This window comes from Chamaea fasciata, unplaced genomic scaffold (assembly GCF_029207755.1).
Source record: "Chamaea fasciata isolate MVZ Bird 193981 ecotype frontalis unplaced genomic scaffold, bChaFas1.0.hap1 SCAF_2, whole genome shotgun sequence".
In the NCBI taxonomy this organism is placed as follows: Eukaryota; Metazoa; Chordata; class Aves; order Passeriformes; family Sylviidae; genus Chamaea; species Chamaea fasciata.
Genome location: NW_027094087.1, coordinates 73,552,500 through 73,568,650, shown reverse-complemented (window position 1 = coordinate 73,568,650; position 16,151 = coordinate 73,552,500). Strand labels below are relative to the sequence as shown.

Sequence of the window (16,151 nt, the reverse complement as noted above, 5' to 3'; positions counted from 1 at the left end):
TCCTAATGCCTTACAGTGCTATTACTACTTACGGTCATTAAAAACCTGATTAACTTGTCTAAATATAGACTGGCCTTTGCGATTCCTCCAGCTACCTAAGATATCTGCAGAAAGCTGAACATTATCACAGTATCATAGAATCTGGTGATTTGGAAGGGACTCACAAGGAACTTTGAGTCTAGCTCTTAGCCCTGCACAGGACCATCCTCAAGATGTGCCTGAGAGTGTGCTCCAAACACTCCTTCAACTCTGTCAGGCTTGAACTCTATGATACAACTCATGGGACACCTGCATCCTTCTTGGCAGAAGATCAGCTGGGACAGCCCAGGGTATCTCTGAGTGGCACTGGTTGCTTGTAGATGTGTGGGCAGCTAAAACAACTTCTCCTTTACACAGACTGTAATGGCAGCTCAAACACCTAACTCATGCAGTTACACAAAGTTCATCCTGCAATGCTGAGCCAGGTTCAAATGAAATCTCCAAGCCTCTGCAGTCACTTCAATTCACTATATACCAGCAAAAGAGCCAGAAAAAAACCCTAGCAGGTCTTGCTTGAACAAGGATTTCAAGACTTAGTCCTAAATGCTTAGTTGTCTCCTTTTTTACAGCAGAAAGGTATGTAAGAAAAGTCATTCTTTTTTTCTGTCTTAACAGCTTGTACAAATAGTTTTCTGCAAAAAGCTACAGTCACTTTTGGTTAGATTTAATAATGCCTGTTGATATGTAAAGCTAAATGTAATTTTAAAAATTACACTTAGAGGTAACATTCATATTCTACCAATGTTATCCACCCTTCTAGATACTTTAAACCACACCAAATGACTGGTCATATGTCCATTACTTTTGAAAACAAAATCTAGTAATGAAATTACTCTTTCCAAAACGTAACAGAGCAGACTGTGTTGTTTAAATGTATTATTCTTTGGAGATTTTATTCTCTAGTAATGCACTCTGTTGCATTGAGCATAATCTGCTCAGTTGTAAAATTACTGGCTTACTTTATTCTTTCTTCCTGGCTTTAAAACTAATATCTTACTTTCTTCTGTTGGCAAATGTTTCTTCACTGTCTCTGGAGAACATCTTCAACCCTTGGTTATCTTTGTTCTGATCAAAGGAGCAACCTGCAGACTTTTTAGGCTTTCTAACAGGAGGACCACATATCTTATTCACCTAAAAGGAAAAAAAGTCACAAGAAGAAGGAAAGAACACATGTAAGCAATAATTGTTATGTATCTCTCAATTCCGTTTCACTACATTTTAACAAGAAAGAAAGACTAAGCTACAAAAAGCATAATTAATTATCATACTGTGTAAGACTGTATCCATAATGCATGCAGCAAACACATAATTAGTCATTTTATAGTAGAAAAAAAAGGTAAAAGCATTCCTTTTTAAGGGATACCAAGTGTGTAAGAAAGTCACCATGTATTTTATTGGTTGTGGCTTTTTTTCTCCCATAAGGAAGTGTATTTTTTATGTAGACAGTATCAGTAACTTCAAAGAATATGATGTGTTATAACTGCAGCATATTTTCATTTTTCCTGTTATATCCCAATCACATTTTTAATATGCATTGAACTTTGTTCCTTCTTTCAGGGTTGATGAATCATTATGGCATGTTCAGCTCAGTTACACAAAGGTATAGTGAACAGTTAGCATGGTGGAAACTCGCATTACAACATTGAAAGACGGTAATGTAACAACCCAAGATGTAACTTTAATGATATTTGACCACAGATGTTGAAAATATCAAGGAATTTTATGTCCAGCTTTCTGATCTTGATTTCAATAGATAAAAATTCACATTCACATTCATTTTCTGCTTCATAAAATGTGATACTGAGCATTTTGTATGACAAAGGACATCAATTCACATTCGTAGCTTATTACTCTTCCTAGTCATTGAATAAAAATACTTAGGAATATATACATATTTATTCCATAGGAGATAGATACGCTTGTAGTCACCTGACAAGATACATAAAGCAGACTGAACAGCACACATTTGTGTAAGCTAGCACTGGTGAAAAACTAATAATGTATGTGATTTATGAAAACTTGGCAATTGACTTTGAGAGAGAAAAAGGGAGAGAGGAAACCAATGTGGCCTCTAAGGAAGGCATCCTAATGTGAAGCAGAAACATATTCAAAATGCTACCATGTGAAGGAAGGAGTGTGTATGCTACACAACAAAGATTATTGTTTCCAGTTGCATTTTATATCCCCACGTGTAAGAACAGAGTCAGCAAATAAATCTCATTTTCAAGTTGTTATCATGCATTAAAGAGAGAAGTGCTAGTCTTAGAAACCATCTTTCCAACTAAAAACTCCTGTAGAGCTAGTTAAGAAATACATTTAAAAGTTAAAATAGATTAAACACATTTAATTTTAACAAGTTTGTTGTCATGCGTGTTGTACGTGGTGATAAGGAAAGACTCATTGAATGCACTTGCTTAGGCCAGTGAAAAGAAAAAAGAATCAGCATTACTACTACATAAGAATTAGTGTTCACCTTATGATTTGAAATTGAAGGTAGATTTGAAGGTGAGTAGTCCTTTTAGGCTGTAGTTCACATCCCACGACTCAGGCAGCCAAGTTATAGTTTAAACCTCCATCCAATGACATGCATGAATTTACCTGCACGACAACTATCTCTGGACTAATGTCCTGTAAGGGATTACACTTTCAAGATCACTTGAAGTATTCATTTAATTGTTTCTTCTTAGAGGCTGTGTTTGTTTGGACTGTATCTTACTACATTCCTTCTTGTCCTCAAGTTCAGTTTCAAACCTCCCTCAGACTATTTCCCCCATCACTTCTTCTTCAGAACACATGAAAGCATATTCCACCAGCTTAACTGGACTCTCCATTTCCCGCCCTTAGGTCTCTACACTTTTTCCATGCGTCATGCATCCTTATGTGAGTTTGCTCCTTCAAGAGCCAGCCTCTGCAGCAACTTACCCCATCAGCCACTCTATGCCAGTATAATGGAGTGTCTTGGTTGGGGAAGACAGGTATCTGCCAGGTAAAAGCTGGAGTTTCCTTTGGAATGGAGAGTGTAAACCACTCCCCACCCCCCCCCCTTTTTTTTTTTCAATTATAAATTTACAATCAGAGGCTTTCAGGCAAAGATTTGGGAATAGGAGTAGCAGTTCTTTACTAGTATGTAATACAAAGCAAACAAACAAACAAAAAACCCCCAAACAACTACAGCATTAATAACAAAAGAAAACAGTATCAGGAACCTTGAGGGCTTTGTTTCACATAACCCAGGGCAGTTTGGTCTCGGTGCCCCTGCAGGATCCTCAGAGCACCAAGCTGAGGCAGTGGAAAGTCCCGGGCTGGTAGCTGGGATGGCAGGGTGTCCCGGCAGGCAGGGGCAGGATGTCCCGGCAGCGCAGGGGGTGCAGGGTCATGCTGTAGCAAGAGAAGCAGCGCCAAAGAAGCCAAAGGCGAGGCAGGGCCGGCCCAGCTCCCGCGGGTGGCAGAGAAAACTCAGGATTCAGGACGAACCGGTGATAGCAGATTTCCCAGGACTGGATCCCTTTGGCCACAGTGAAACTCCTCCTGCCAGCAACAGCCCAGCCGTTCTCTCTCCCCGAACGCCAAAAAAAAGAACAGCCTGAAGCTGCCTCAAGCTCTGTCTTTTACCTGAGTTATCTCCCCCTTCAAACTTTGTCCACCTCTTTGTTTCAGTTAAGTACTCTCAAGTATCCAACACTTGGTCTCCTTGGTTACTTATGGTGAAAAAGTTCTTTAGAGAAAGAAGGAACAAACCTAACCCCCAACATGGAGATATACCAGAGACACTAAATGTTTCCATCATTTTACTTGTCTCACTTCTATCACATTATTTTATGCTCACTGATGTGACACAGGGAGCATTATGCTTATGATCAGCTTTGATGACAAAGCAACTGATGATCGGAGTTGACTCAGTTCCAGCTTCTCATACACTCTTCAGCTACTCATTGTCTTACCAAAAATAAAAACAAGGGTTTAACAGAGAGTCAGAGTCAGATCCAGGTGTTTGGGAAGGAGGCTCTGTCTCATGATAGGCCTGGCTCAAGTGTGTAGGGTGCTGTAGGTCTCAGATGCCTTGCATATCTGAACAAAGCACCACCTTTGCTGTCCAAGCACTCGCAGAGCCTGACTGCAGGGTGAGAGCCTGTGGGGAGAGGAGAAATAGGGTGGAGATGATTTGCTGGCTAATGCAGCCCCTGAGCAGATGAGTACCAGTCCTTCAGGTCAAGGGAAAAACAAAACAAAACAAAAAACAAAAACAAAAAAGAAGACAATAAATAAATTGGCTCCACCTACAGTAAAATGAAAAAAGCTTATGTACATTCACCTTTACTTGGAAAACAAGAGAATCCACAACTATCTACATCTCTTGCATTTACAATAGACTCTTTGTGTTTTCTCTGATTAAAATGAACAAAAAAAAAATTACTGTCATAATGCCTTGGGAAATGGAGGATACTTGTTTTATATGTGTTGGACATATACAGTTGTTTCAAAATGCTTTTTTGAAATTTGCACTCACTGATACATGTAAATACAAACCTTACTTTCCAATACAAAACTTTTCTTAAAAATTAATCTTGGCTAAACTTTATCTATAAAAAAAATTAAAAACCAGTAATTATCTGAAATGTCTTTTTAAGAACTGATTTTTCCCCAGTGTTGGAAAATTCTGAAAATTCTAACAAAAAGCATTTGCCCAGCACCACATACACCTCTGCCATTCTCACAAAGATATGCATGACAGTAATACTGCTGAGAACTCAGTTCTGTTAATGACAGCAGCAGCACAAAATCAGCTCTTTAGCAGTCATTTACTTACTCAGACACAGTTTCTGAAGGATGAGCTACTTCAGCATTTACAATGGTGATGTCAGCAGCTCTGTTACCTTTCCCATATCTGTGATATTTAAACCTCTGAGACCACTGGCTTTGTATGGTGTTGGTACTTCTTTCTGTGTCTGGTACATCATACTCATACTGCTCACCCAGATGAACCCAGCCTGGGTTTTTTTAATTGTTCAGTAGTGTCTGTCACTTTTGTGTCATTAACTTTATGTGCATGACAAATTTACTTTTACCTCCCTCACTCACCCAGTCTTCATTATCACCTGGTTTCTGCAGTAAACTTGTGCATATGAAAATGTCATGTACTCTTGTCTTGCCTTCAGGTGTCTGTTCTGTCTGTGAGCCAAATAATTTATATGCCAGTATACTCAAACATGCCAGTATTTCATTTCCCAACACAGGGCTGGTGACAGACTAAAAACCAGATAAATACAGTTCCCATAATAATGTCTGCTTCTATATCTATTTTTTAACGCATTCTTTATATCTACATGAATAAGTACATGTGGTAAGTGTAACACCACCTAGTTGTATTTCTTGTGTTTTCTGAAGGATTACAACTATATCTATTAGCTACATTGTTTCTTAATTTTTAGTCTTTGAACTGCATAATTAACCTTCCAATTGTGAAATCATTCAGTGATACTACTGCCAGTCTTGAGAGACTGGAATCATAACTTTGAGAGAAGAGCAATGCTCTCACTACCCTACTGAACCAATAAATAACCATTTTGCAGCAATATGCATCAGCAATATGCATCAGAATGTATTCTTACTATCTTCAAGTTTCACTGGAATGGGATTTCCTCTGAATGTTTCCACAAACTGAGCATTTTTCTTGGCTTCAAAAACAGAAGTGTAAAATGATCCTCAAAGGGAAAAATATAAAACTGAAACTGAAAAATCATCAGAAAAATAATTCAGTGAGATACCTCTCACTGAATTTCAGAAAGAATGAAAGACTTCCAGAAAATTTTAAAACATGCAAGTCTCAGCAACTTGCTAGGATTTTTTTCTTTCTCTTTTTTTCCCCTTTTTTGAAATGTTCTTGAATACCACACAATATTTAAGCGCATAAAAAGAAACCTCAGAAAATTACGAAACTCCTGATTTTCACAGTGCAGGCAAACCTATTGTCATTATAGTCAGCACACTGCTATTATGCACAATTTGTATGCCACAGTATGATGACTGAGTTAATTAAAAGCTCTTGTAATAACCACACAGTTAAATTGCAATTAGTGCCACACGTGAACTTTATGGCAGTTTGATTTTGCTTGGTGTGATACCCTAAAATGTCTACTTATGATTACTCATAGTTTGGAAAATTGCAGCATTATAAACCTTTGTATTTCAACAGGACTGCAAAATCACGGGAGCATCATATCTATAATGGTGGGACACTGTCCTCTAAGTTCAGGCACTCAGTATGAGAAATGTGTCGCATTCTTTGTTACGATTTTGGTTTGTGCCTTTTGCTCTTTTTTCCCACTAAACAAATGGTTCTTTCTGACTTCAGCATTTCTACTGAAATTATTTTACATCAAATGACTGAAGCAAACAATGCACAGTCCTGTGATGCACTTCAAACTAGAGTTACCAAGTCTCAGTAGACTCAAGTTTTAAATACCTGCATGGACTGTGGCCCCACTGATGCCTTGCAGGTCTGTGAGACTGGATCAATCTAGTTAACACCTGACACACACTCCATTTACAGAAAATCCTAGAGATATATACATATATGTATCAAACACCGTGCTTGCTAAACTTACCAAAACAAACATGAAAGAGCTAAAGGAACTCTTAATAAACGCAAGGGCCGTTTTCAGATTCCCGATTCTGATACCCAGCCAGGTTTGAGTAGAAGACCAACAGGGTTTGCACCCAGAGAGAGTTCTTCTCCCCTGTTCCTTCATGCACAGCACAATCTAAGTGACCAGCTATGCCATAATCTGATTTTATTTAGTGCATGTTTTCATTAGTGATTAGTCTGGTGGCTTTCAGTTCTAGCTGTCAGATCACAAACTTGCCACATTCCTTACAGTTAAATCCTCTCAAACACCCCTGAGCTAACAAACAACTGATATCTAATAACCCTAAAACAAAGCTAGAATGAAATACCAGGCTGGTTGGGAATACATTTGTTACAAATAAAATTGTGCTAAATTTTATTTTCCTTTCAGGAAATACACAAGGAATATTTTCCCCTAGAAACAGATTCTTGATGAATTGCCAGCATTTTCAGCACCAGATTACTAATCAAAAATACTGAAGATTTTGATCAAGGAAAACAATGCATTAAACTGTTATAGTTTCCTTGGTTTGTTTTATTTCAGCTAAACCACAAGAGGGAGCATCAGTATTTCAGTATTCCCAAGCACTTCAGCAACCTTCTATTGGTTGGGGGGTTTTGGGTTTTTTTTTTTTGCTTGGATGTGTTGCTCATTTAATATCAAACTTCTGTTTCAAAGAAAAATGTATTTTGATATACGAGAGGGTGCACATGGCATGGGAGACTAAAGTATTCCCTATCGAGACAAAATCCAAGGTTTTGAAAACAGGGAGAGCAAACGTGAGGTAATAAACATCTGCTTTTCCTTTAGAACAGGAAAACATTAATATACAATTGTTAATGTGAGGAGAGACTGGTGGAGAACACACCAGGATTTGCAACCCAGGAAAACCATTAAGAAATTCTGTATTATTTTCTTTCCTTTCTTTGCAAATTTTGTCTTTTTTACCTGTGACTACTTGACTCTAACAATATGTCTCAGACGTAGAGAAATAAGCAAGTACTGGAGTTCTAGTGGCAAATTACAAGATTCATACCTACGCTTAAGCATTTTACAGAATTTGCAGTCCATGACAAGTGAAGAGGAAAACATTGGGAAAAAAGCCTAGAGAATCAGAGAGCAAAGATGACACGTAGAATAATGCCTGCTCAAACTACTAAACAATTTAGAATCCCCTGCAAGACAAATCTTAAATAGACTTGCCAGCTAATGATATTTTCAAAGAAATTTTACTCACAATTGAAATTTCAGGTGATACATGAAAATGTGCAGTTATAATTTTTCAGGAGAGATAGAGTTGGAAGTGGTATCAAGCTCAAACCTAACCAGGTAGTATTGAGGAAACATTAATGTAAACTGCAGATGTACAGAATGCATACCCACCACCAAGGCAGTGGTAGCTTCCTCAGGGAAAAAAATTTAAATGCTGGAAATAAAAGGGAAGTAATTTTTGTGATATATAAATTGAAGTACAACTTGGAGATACTGAAGTAATAATTCCACTTGGCTTGGCACTATGCAGCACCACTGCCAAGGGGAAATGCCCCATCCCTGGAAGTACTCAAGGCCAGGCTGGATGGGACTTTGAACATCTAGTCTGGTGGAAAGACTCCCTGTCCATGGCAGGGGGATAGAACTAGATGATGTTTAAAGTCCCTTGCAATGCAAACCATTCTGTGAGTCTACAAAATCTTCAGTCAAGGCCAAGGAAAGAGACAAAAATGCAAGGAGTTTTCAAACCAGCTTTTTATAATCAGAATCTTTTCATATGGCTTTGTAAAAGACTGCTGTTCAAGCTGTTGGATTCTAGGAATCACAGTCCTCAAATTTCACAATTGAGACTCATATCCTCCTCCTCCTACTACTACATTTATCAAAATCAGTAATCCTGTCCAAGTTCTTGAGACTGTTCTCACATCTTATCAGTGTTTAATTATCTCTGCTTTTCTTCATAATTTTGCATGTTGGGGATTGCAAAATGAAATCTAAGAGCCCATTAAATATGAGCTACTTAATATACTTTTAATTTTTGTCTTCTGGTCTTTAATTACTGTAATTGTAAATGGTTTTAATCCTGCTACTCCATTCATGAGGGACTAACACTCAGCAAGTCTGGCAGTAAAAATAGTTTCTCCTTCTGAATGGAGCTGGAAGGGGAGGAAATGATTTTGGTTTTTTTTAAACTTTAAATGACTTAATGTCAGGGGAAATCCGAATGTTCTCAGCCAAGTTAGCCTGCAGCCAGAACACAGCACTGCCAGTTCAAACTCTTCAAAGGCAGTTCAACAAAAACTGCTTCTTACGAGAGGCTGCCAGCTCCCCCGATCCAAGTCTGCTTCAGTGGATGCCAAGGTGTTTCATTTATGTTCAGTGAAAACACTCTGTGGTTCTCCTCCAAAAAGAAATTATATAAAACCAGCAATAGCCCTTTCCAAAGATCAGCTGTTTGTGTGTAGTTTGACTTATTTATGCTTTCTTGTGGTTCAAATATACTTCATTACTCCTTATTTCTGTGTGCCCAGCAAATACAATTCTGACACAGAGGGCTAACATTGTGCTGTCTTGTAGGACACAGGCAGAATTGTTCTTTAAATCTAGGTCTAAGACTACCCAGGGTCACCTGTGTAAACCAAAAGAAATTCAGTAGAAGAGTGATTGTCAATGAAAGCAGAATTGGGGCTGTATAACCTTTATCAGGCACATAACTCACTTAAAACAAAGAGCATATTTCAATTTAAAATACATAAAGAATTAGTGAAAGCAAACGAAGCTAGCTGAATCAGCATATTTGTACAACACATTTACACTTTATTACAGGCTGCAATTTATGTTCCAGAATTGTGAAGAGCAGAGCAGTTTTGTTAGCAAAATTCTGTAACAAAAATATGTAAGCTAATAAAATCATGTCCACTTAATTTAACAGTCTGAATGCATTATTTCAATTATCACTAGACACCGTCAGTAACTCTTTCTATGATTGGAGAGTCACCTTTTCATGATAAAAAGAATCAAAAAATGTCAGAAAAAAAGAAGGGGAAAACCCACTATTTAGTTAATATTTGAGAGCACCTACATATTTCTTCCCCATTCCAAACTGCAGCTTACAAGATCAATGTTTCTGCTTCCTGTATCTATATATTGTTTCAGTGCCTCTTTACTCTCTTCCTTGAAACTGGGATAACAAGTTTTCTTTGAAGATCTTTTGCGTTGTACAAGACATTCACTTATTCACACATGTTCATACGATTTCAGGGACCAAAACAGTCAAAAAAGCTCATTAGCTTCAAAATCTCCGGATTTGCCTTAAAAAAGTTTTTCTCTTTCATTACAAAGCATTAGTACTGATTTAAAGGCCAACCGAGGTACCAGGAGTCTGCTCAGCTCAGTACCTCTCTCTTTGTGAAGTTATTCTGTTTCACAATGAAAAACTAAGAGCAGAGAAAAAACACATACTCAGCTTACAGAAAGGATTGTTAGTGTTCTTTACACGTGTTCATACCTTCTACTCAGCTTTGCGGAAAGAGTGAAAAGTCTCTTTCCTTCTCTTTTTGCAAATCTGAACAATCAGATTGCAGTATTTGCAGTCTCTTAGAGAATCTTCCTCTTCAGTCCAAGTGCCCAGTAAGCACATTGAGACAAACTTGCCACTGTGCCAAAGCAGATTAGGTATCTATCATAACACCTAAATACAGACAATGATGCCAGCCTAGACTGCTTACTCCACATTTTTCAGACCTCTGAGTCCCCATGCAGTCATTGGAAAGAGGAAAGTCATTTCAGATCTGTGGATTTTACCCAAATTTTACCTAATCTTCTGTTATTAAAAAAAAAAAAGATTAAAAAGGGAAGGTATATTAAAGATTCTATGCTTTCCCGACATAACAGATCCCAATCTTAAAAAAGAAATGCAGCAAAATCGAAACATTTGACATGAGTTTCAAGTAATTCCAAATTGTGAAGCAGATTCATTCAAAACACATTAAATACGAATGCATAATGCATGCCATGATATATTTCTACATTATTAACTTGGCAGTCTAGATTGAACATACCTCATGTAGACCTGCACTTCTCAGCATTGCTTGCCAAAGACATGCCTGTGTGTTGATAACTGCACTGGGATGGACTTGGCTAAGAGCCAAAGGCCCACCCAGCTGCTCTCTCACTCCCTCTCCTCTAAAGAATAAGGGGAAAGAAATAAGAAGAAAAAGCTTGTAGGTCAAGACTAAGACAAGGAAATCCCTCACCAATTAGTATCATGGCCAAAACACCCTCAGTTTGGGGAAGACTAATTAATATAGTTCAAATTAAGAAGAGATGGCGAGGGTGGGAAACAGTTCAGTCTAGAAACACCTCCTTCCTAACTCCTCTCTCCATCTCAAGGCAAATCTCACTCCTTCATTTCCAGCTCTTCCGCTGCCCCTCAGTCCCCCAGGTACTGCAGGGGGCTTGGGGACTGGGGATTGTTGTCAGTCCATAAAACCCTTTGCCAGTGTAACTTGCAGCCCATACAAATAACTCCACTGTGGGAGACACAGGGGAGGAATCTGGGCAATTCAGCAAACAAATTTTTAAAAAGCACTTTTCAGAAATGTCTTGGTTTAGACAGACAGGTATCTGCCAGGGTAGATTTGAGTTTTCCTTGGAATGTATGCCCCTCTCCCCCTTTTCCAAATTATTATTAATTTGCAATTAAAAGGCTGTCAGGCAAAGATTTTGGGAATAGGTATAGCAGGTTTTTACTAGGGATATAAAAATACAAATGTTGTAGTACAGAAGAATAAGCAAGCAAACAAACAAACAAGAAATCCTAGAAAACCTCGACAGAGTCAGAAATACAACCTGACGCCCTGTTGGTCAGGGTGTTGGAAGCAGTCCAAAGTAAGCCCTCCTGGAGTGGCAGATGTGGCTCTGTTGCAGTAGAGATGGTCCCGTCGAAAAAAAAAGGGTCCAGTAATGGTGAGATGGGTCTGGTCCTCCTCCGGGGATCTGGTGGAAAACTGGATGACTGGTGACACTTGTGGCTCCTTTTTATCTAGGTGAAGACGGTTTGGCTTCTCCTCCTTGGGCAGAGTATCTTACAATGGTATGATGTAATGTGTTATGTCATTGGTGAGCTTTAATGGTCCATGAGCAGAAGATACCCCCATGGGGGTAGTCAAACAATGAAGAGAGATAAGCGTCACTGCTCCATCTGATAAGTAACACTGACCCACTCAGTTTCAATAGATTGAATAGAATAACATTTTTTTGGTTACAAAACCCAAGACAAGAAAACTGTGAGAAATGAACTCACTGAAGGTGAGAAGTATGTCCTCAGTCATTTCCATAAATAAAAAGAAAATTGAAAAAAAAAAAAAAGAGGAATAGAAAAGGATGTATCTTGAGAGTGGTACCAAAAGCTGATATACCATATATTTAAATTCTGAGAAGCTGAGGAACATAGCAACTGATTTTGTTTAGACAGTCATGGTTTCATGTTCTGCTATAATGTTTAAAGTTCTCAATGGAAACAAGTGCTTCCAGTGTTTGCCACACATCTCCCAGAGCATCATAAACCTTAAAATAAAAGACAAACAGGATATTATCAAGTGCATGTCCAGCAATGTGCACGTATTTTGTCTTTCCAATTTGCATTTGAGCACAATGCCTGGATATATCGAAGGAGCAGATCATAACCCTAACACCCATTTTTCCACAATGTGTGCGTAACTATGCATGTATTATTGCCTTTGCCAATATTCTGTGCATGATTTCAAGCCTGTTTCTACACATTAGAAAAAAGCAGAACAATTGCACTGTAGACGGACACAAATTTCGAGGATAATCCAGCAACATTAGACATATAGCTGCCATTCCAACACACACAATGCTCTTGAGTTGTGACTACCACCATTTTTATGTTAAATGTTGTAGCAGGTATCTTCTTCTTATTGGATAAACAGTGATTTCCATCACAAAAAAAACAGCATAGGGACTTGTAGCAATATGTAGTGTGTGGTATAAGATATACCCAGAAATAAGGGTAATACTTCACCCTTCAGTAAATGCAAGCTACTGAAATGCATAGAAAGGATGGATCGAGCAAAAAAAAGATGAGAAGAGCTGTCCAACTGCTGAGTATGTTCAGGTAGGAATAAAGCCTACTATTTAATGAAAACAACTTTTCATTAGTTAGAAACAAGCAATTAACACTTTATTTGGTGACTTTCACTTTGTCTTTAAAGTTCTCCATTCTCTTTTCTGACAAACAAAACCCAGCTTTGCTTCAGAAGAAAACTTTTTGATAGATGCAAGGAGCCTTTCCATGATGAAACAATGGGGAAGTGAAATACAACACTAGAATTTGAATCTGAATTTGATGGAGGTCATGAATTACTTCATGTTTGTAGTGGTTTTGATTCGCTTACCCAAGTCATGGCACCATTTATGTGGTGGTTTCATGTTCGCTGAATTTTGTTTGCTAATGGGAGATAGGATTTTGGGAGAAAAAGGCAAAACAGGCCCCAACTTAAGATAAACAGATAGATTTTATTAACACACACCAAGAGAAGCAAAGGAAAATAAAAAAAAAAAAAGGACAAATAAATTTCTAAACTAACCCTTTCTTCCACTACAAACTGCTCATTTTCTACAAACAATGTAAAGAGGCAAAACTCAGAAGTCCAGGTCAGTGCCACTTATAAAACAGTGTTTCATTCAGTCTTTGAGAGAGAGGAGTCTCTCCTATTGTTTGGTAACTTTCCACAAGAGAAACAGTCTGCTTGTGGCTTACAACTCACACAAATGCAGCCCACCTAGGAGATTTCTGCAGTTGTGGAACCTCCCATACCATATAGCCCTTCCTATGACTACATATGGGCCACAGACTCACACATATATTAGGGCGGTACTTCTGAAGATAAACAACTTCAAGGCAAAAGATTCTTCAACTCAAGGAACAGAGATGTCTTCTTACTTCTTCCACTGGCACAGGGGGCTTCTTCTCATCTCTCTCTGTTCAAGCTTCTCATGGGACCACCAAATCCCAACTTCTACTTCAATATTCATTCCGTCAATCACCAATATCGTTGCTCAAAGAATCCACAAATCATCTCCCCGATTCATACTGTCCACGATTTAAAGGATTATTCTGGCACATTCATATTATAGTCTATCACCAAAACTCCCAGGAGATTTCAGCCTAGGACTCAGGCAACTTGTCACCTCCCCCCACTTAAGAAGTCACTCTTTGTTTACTGACTTAGATATCTTCATATTGTCCCTTTACATATCTCTAATTTGGCTGTCTCTCTCACTGAGAAAAAGGTTAGGGCTTTGGAAATTTCATCTGTGACATAAAAGAGTTAAATTTGCCCAGGTCGTCCTTTTTCCGGGCAGCGGCTGAATTCAAGGGGGAAGGTCGCGTTGGCCGAGCTGATGGGGGAAAGGGAAAAAAGACCCTCACACTGATTGGAGCAGCTCGGGCAGTCCGGGATCTCAGCTGCAGTCTCCACCCCCACCCCCGGCAGCTGATGGGGGCCCACAGGCACAGCCAGACCAGGGCTGGCTCCCCCCGCAGTGGGAAGCAGCATGGCCTGGCCAGCCTGAGCCACTCCTCAGAGCTCTGTTACCTTCTCCAGCCACAAGTAGGAAAAAGGGCCAAGTCACCTGGGACCTCTGATTTAAGGTGGGGTTCTTCAGAGGCATGGACAATTCTTCTATGGGTCAGCTAAGCTGCCAATCCATGCTAAACAACGACAATGTTACATTAAAAAAATGACAGATATATAAAAATATGCCATAATGTACACAGAAGCATAGTACAGTTTTTCACACCTCTGGCTGTAGGCATATCTGAATGGAGAGAATGAGAAGGTGATGGTCTTCAATTCTGTGTTAGCTGAAGTAGGAATCTTCGTCTTGAACACAAGTGTATTAGACTTTAAACCCGATTACTGTTCAGCAGTTTTCACAAATCAGTTACTATCGATCTCGTGAAGTAATTTAAATTCATCAATGTATCAAGTAATTTAACTTCAGCAAAGTTATAACAGTACAGTCATATGCCAAGAGCTTCAGGCAGAATTCCACAATTTTATTCCAAAATCTGCTTTGCTGAAAATCATAGGGGCTTAGGGTTTTCTTGGTCTTTATTTTAAAGTATGAACGAACTTTATGGCAAGTGGCTCACTTGGGGGTTGTCTTTTACAAATCGGTAATGTGAACACACACTCGCTGAAAGTTGAAGGAGCACAAGGCTGAGTCCAGAAAGTTTGGTAACAGGAACAATATAAATAATTTTTCCACAATCTCAAATTTAAGTACTATCTGTCCAATCTCTAAACCAAAGCTCATTTTCCCTCCATATCTTATCACTAATACCTCCACTTCTCTTGAGAACAAAAATACTACTGTTGAATGGTAGCTTGGCTACCACTTCCTTTGAGAACCTCCAGGCTATCACTCCACTAGTCTCAAACTTTATCATCCTGTTGTGGGGAATTTTCTCCATGCTTAGAGATTGTATAAAGAGCAATTCATTCCTCTGCTTTGACCAAAGATATGTGAAATCAATAAACAGTGAATACAGACTTGTGAAGATTCAGTTTTAGCAACATGCTTGCATGGCGATGTTCACCAGCCATGAGATGAAGCCAGTGCCCATATCCTGCACTATAAGAACACCATTAACATGGTATGTTCCTGCCCTGTTCATGATCCTTCTATGCGGGTCTTATTCCACCACAGCTATTGAGTAAAAGATGTTGGCTCCTCAGTAAGAATATTCCCCTGATGCACCCACCTTCTAAACCATTTCACAGAATCAGATTTATTTAGGAGGGATTTTGTGAGGTCGTATAGTCTAACATGCCTATTTAATCAGGGCCAGATAAAGCTGATTGTCCAGGTCCATGTTGACACGATCCGCTCACACAAACGGGGTTCGTGATGGTTCGTTTTAGGGATCTCAGAGTGCAAAAGACACAGCGGGGGACAAACTCAGTTTACTCAATCACAAATGCACCTTTATTTAGTGCCAACAAATGCGGTAGTGGGAAGAGAAAAGAGAATAGTAAGAAAGACAGAAAAAGAGGGGAAGGGGATTATAGCTACCAACGTGGAAGGACAAGTCCTCGAGGCGTGAAGATGCCTATAGACGCGATCTTCTCCAGTGGGGTGATCACAAAGTCTGTGGTTAACTCAGGGGTTCTTATAGTCCTCTCCAAAGCGATAGGCAGTTGGCCAAACAGGTGGGGGAAATCATTGCAGTGTGTTCATTTAGAGAACTCAGAACAAGTCGGTCGTCAGCAGGTACAGTGTCAACCAGTACAAGTCAGCAGGCGCAGTCACTTCACCATGACTTACCCATTGTTTCTGCTCAGGTTCTGATGTTCCGATAGGGGTGCTGGGTTTTTCCATCAAACACACCTGCAGGCAGCACTTGGCCAACATTCCACCTCAGCCAGGCCATAACTCCTGCATTGAGATTTTAAAGTCCCTTTT

General features: G+C 39.1%; 1 protein-coding gene across 1 annotated transcript in view; it reads right to left on the bottom strand.

Annotated features, from left to right (window-relative positions):
- Positions 1-16,151, bottom strand: part of GPC5 (glypican 5) — a 595,392-nt gene that overhangs the window by 480,471 nt on the left and 98,770 nt on the right. Inside the window, exon 4 of the mRNA XM_066176349.1 lies at positions 1,037-1,170. Coding sequence (XP_066032446.1) covers positions 1,037-1,170 — 134 coding nt within the window. The remainder of the gene's footprint in view (positions 1-1,036; positions 1,171-16,151) is intronic.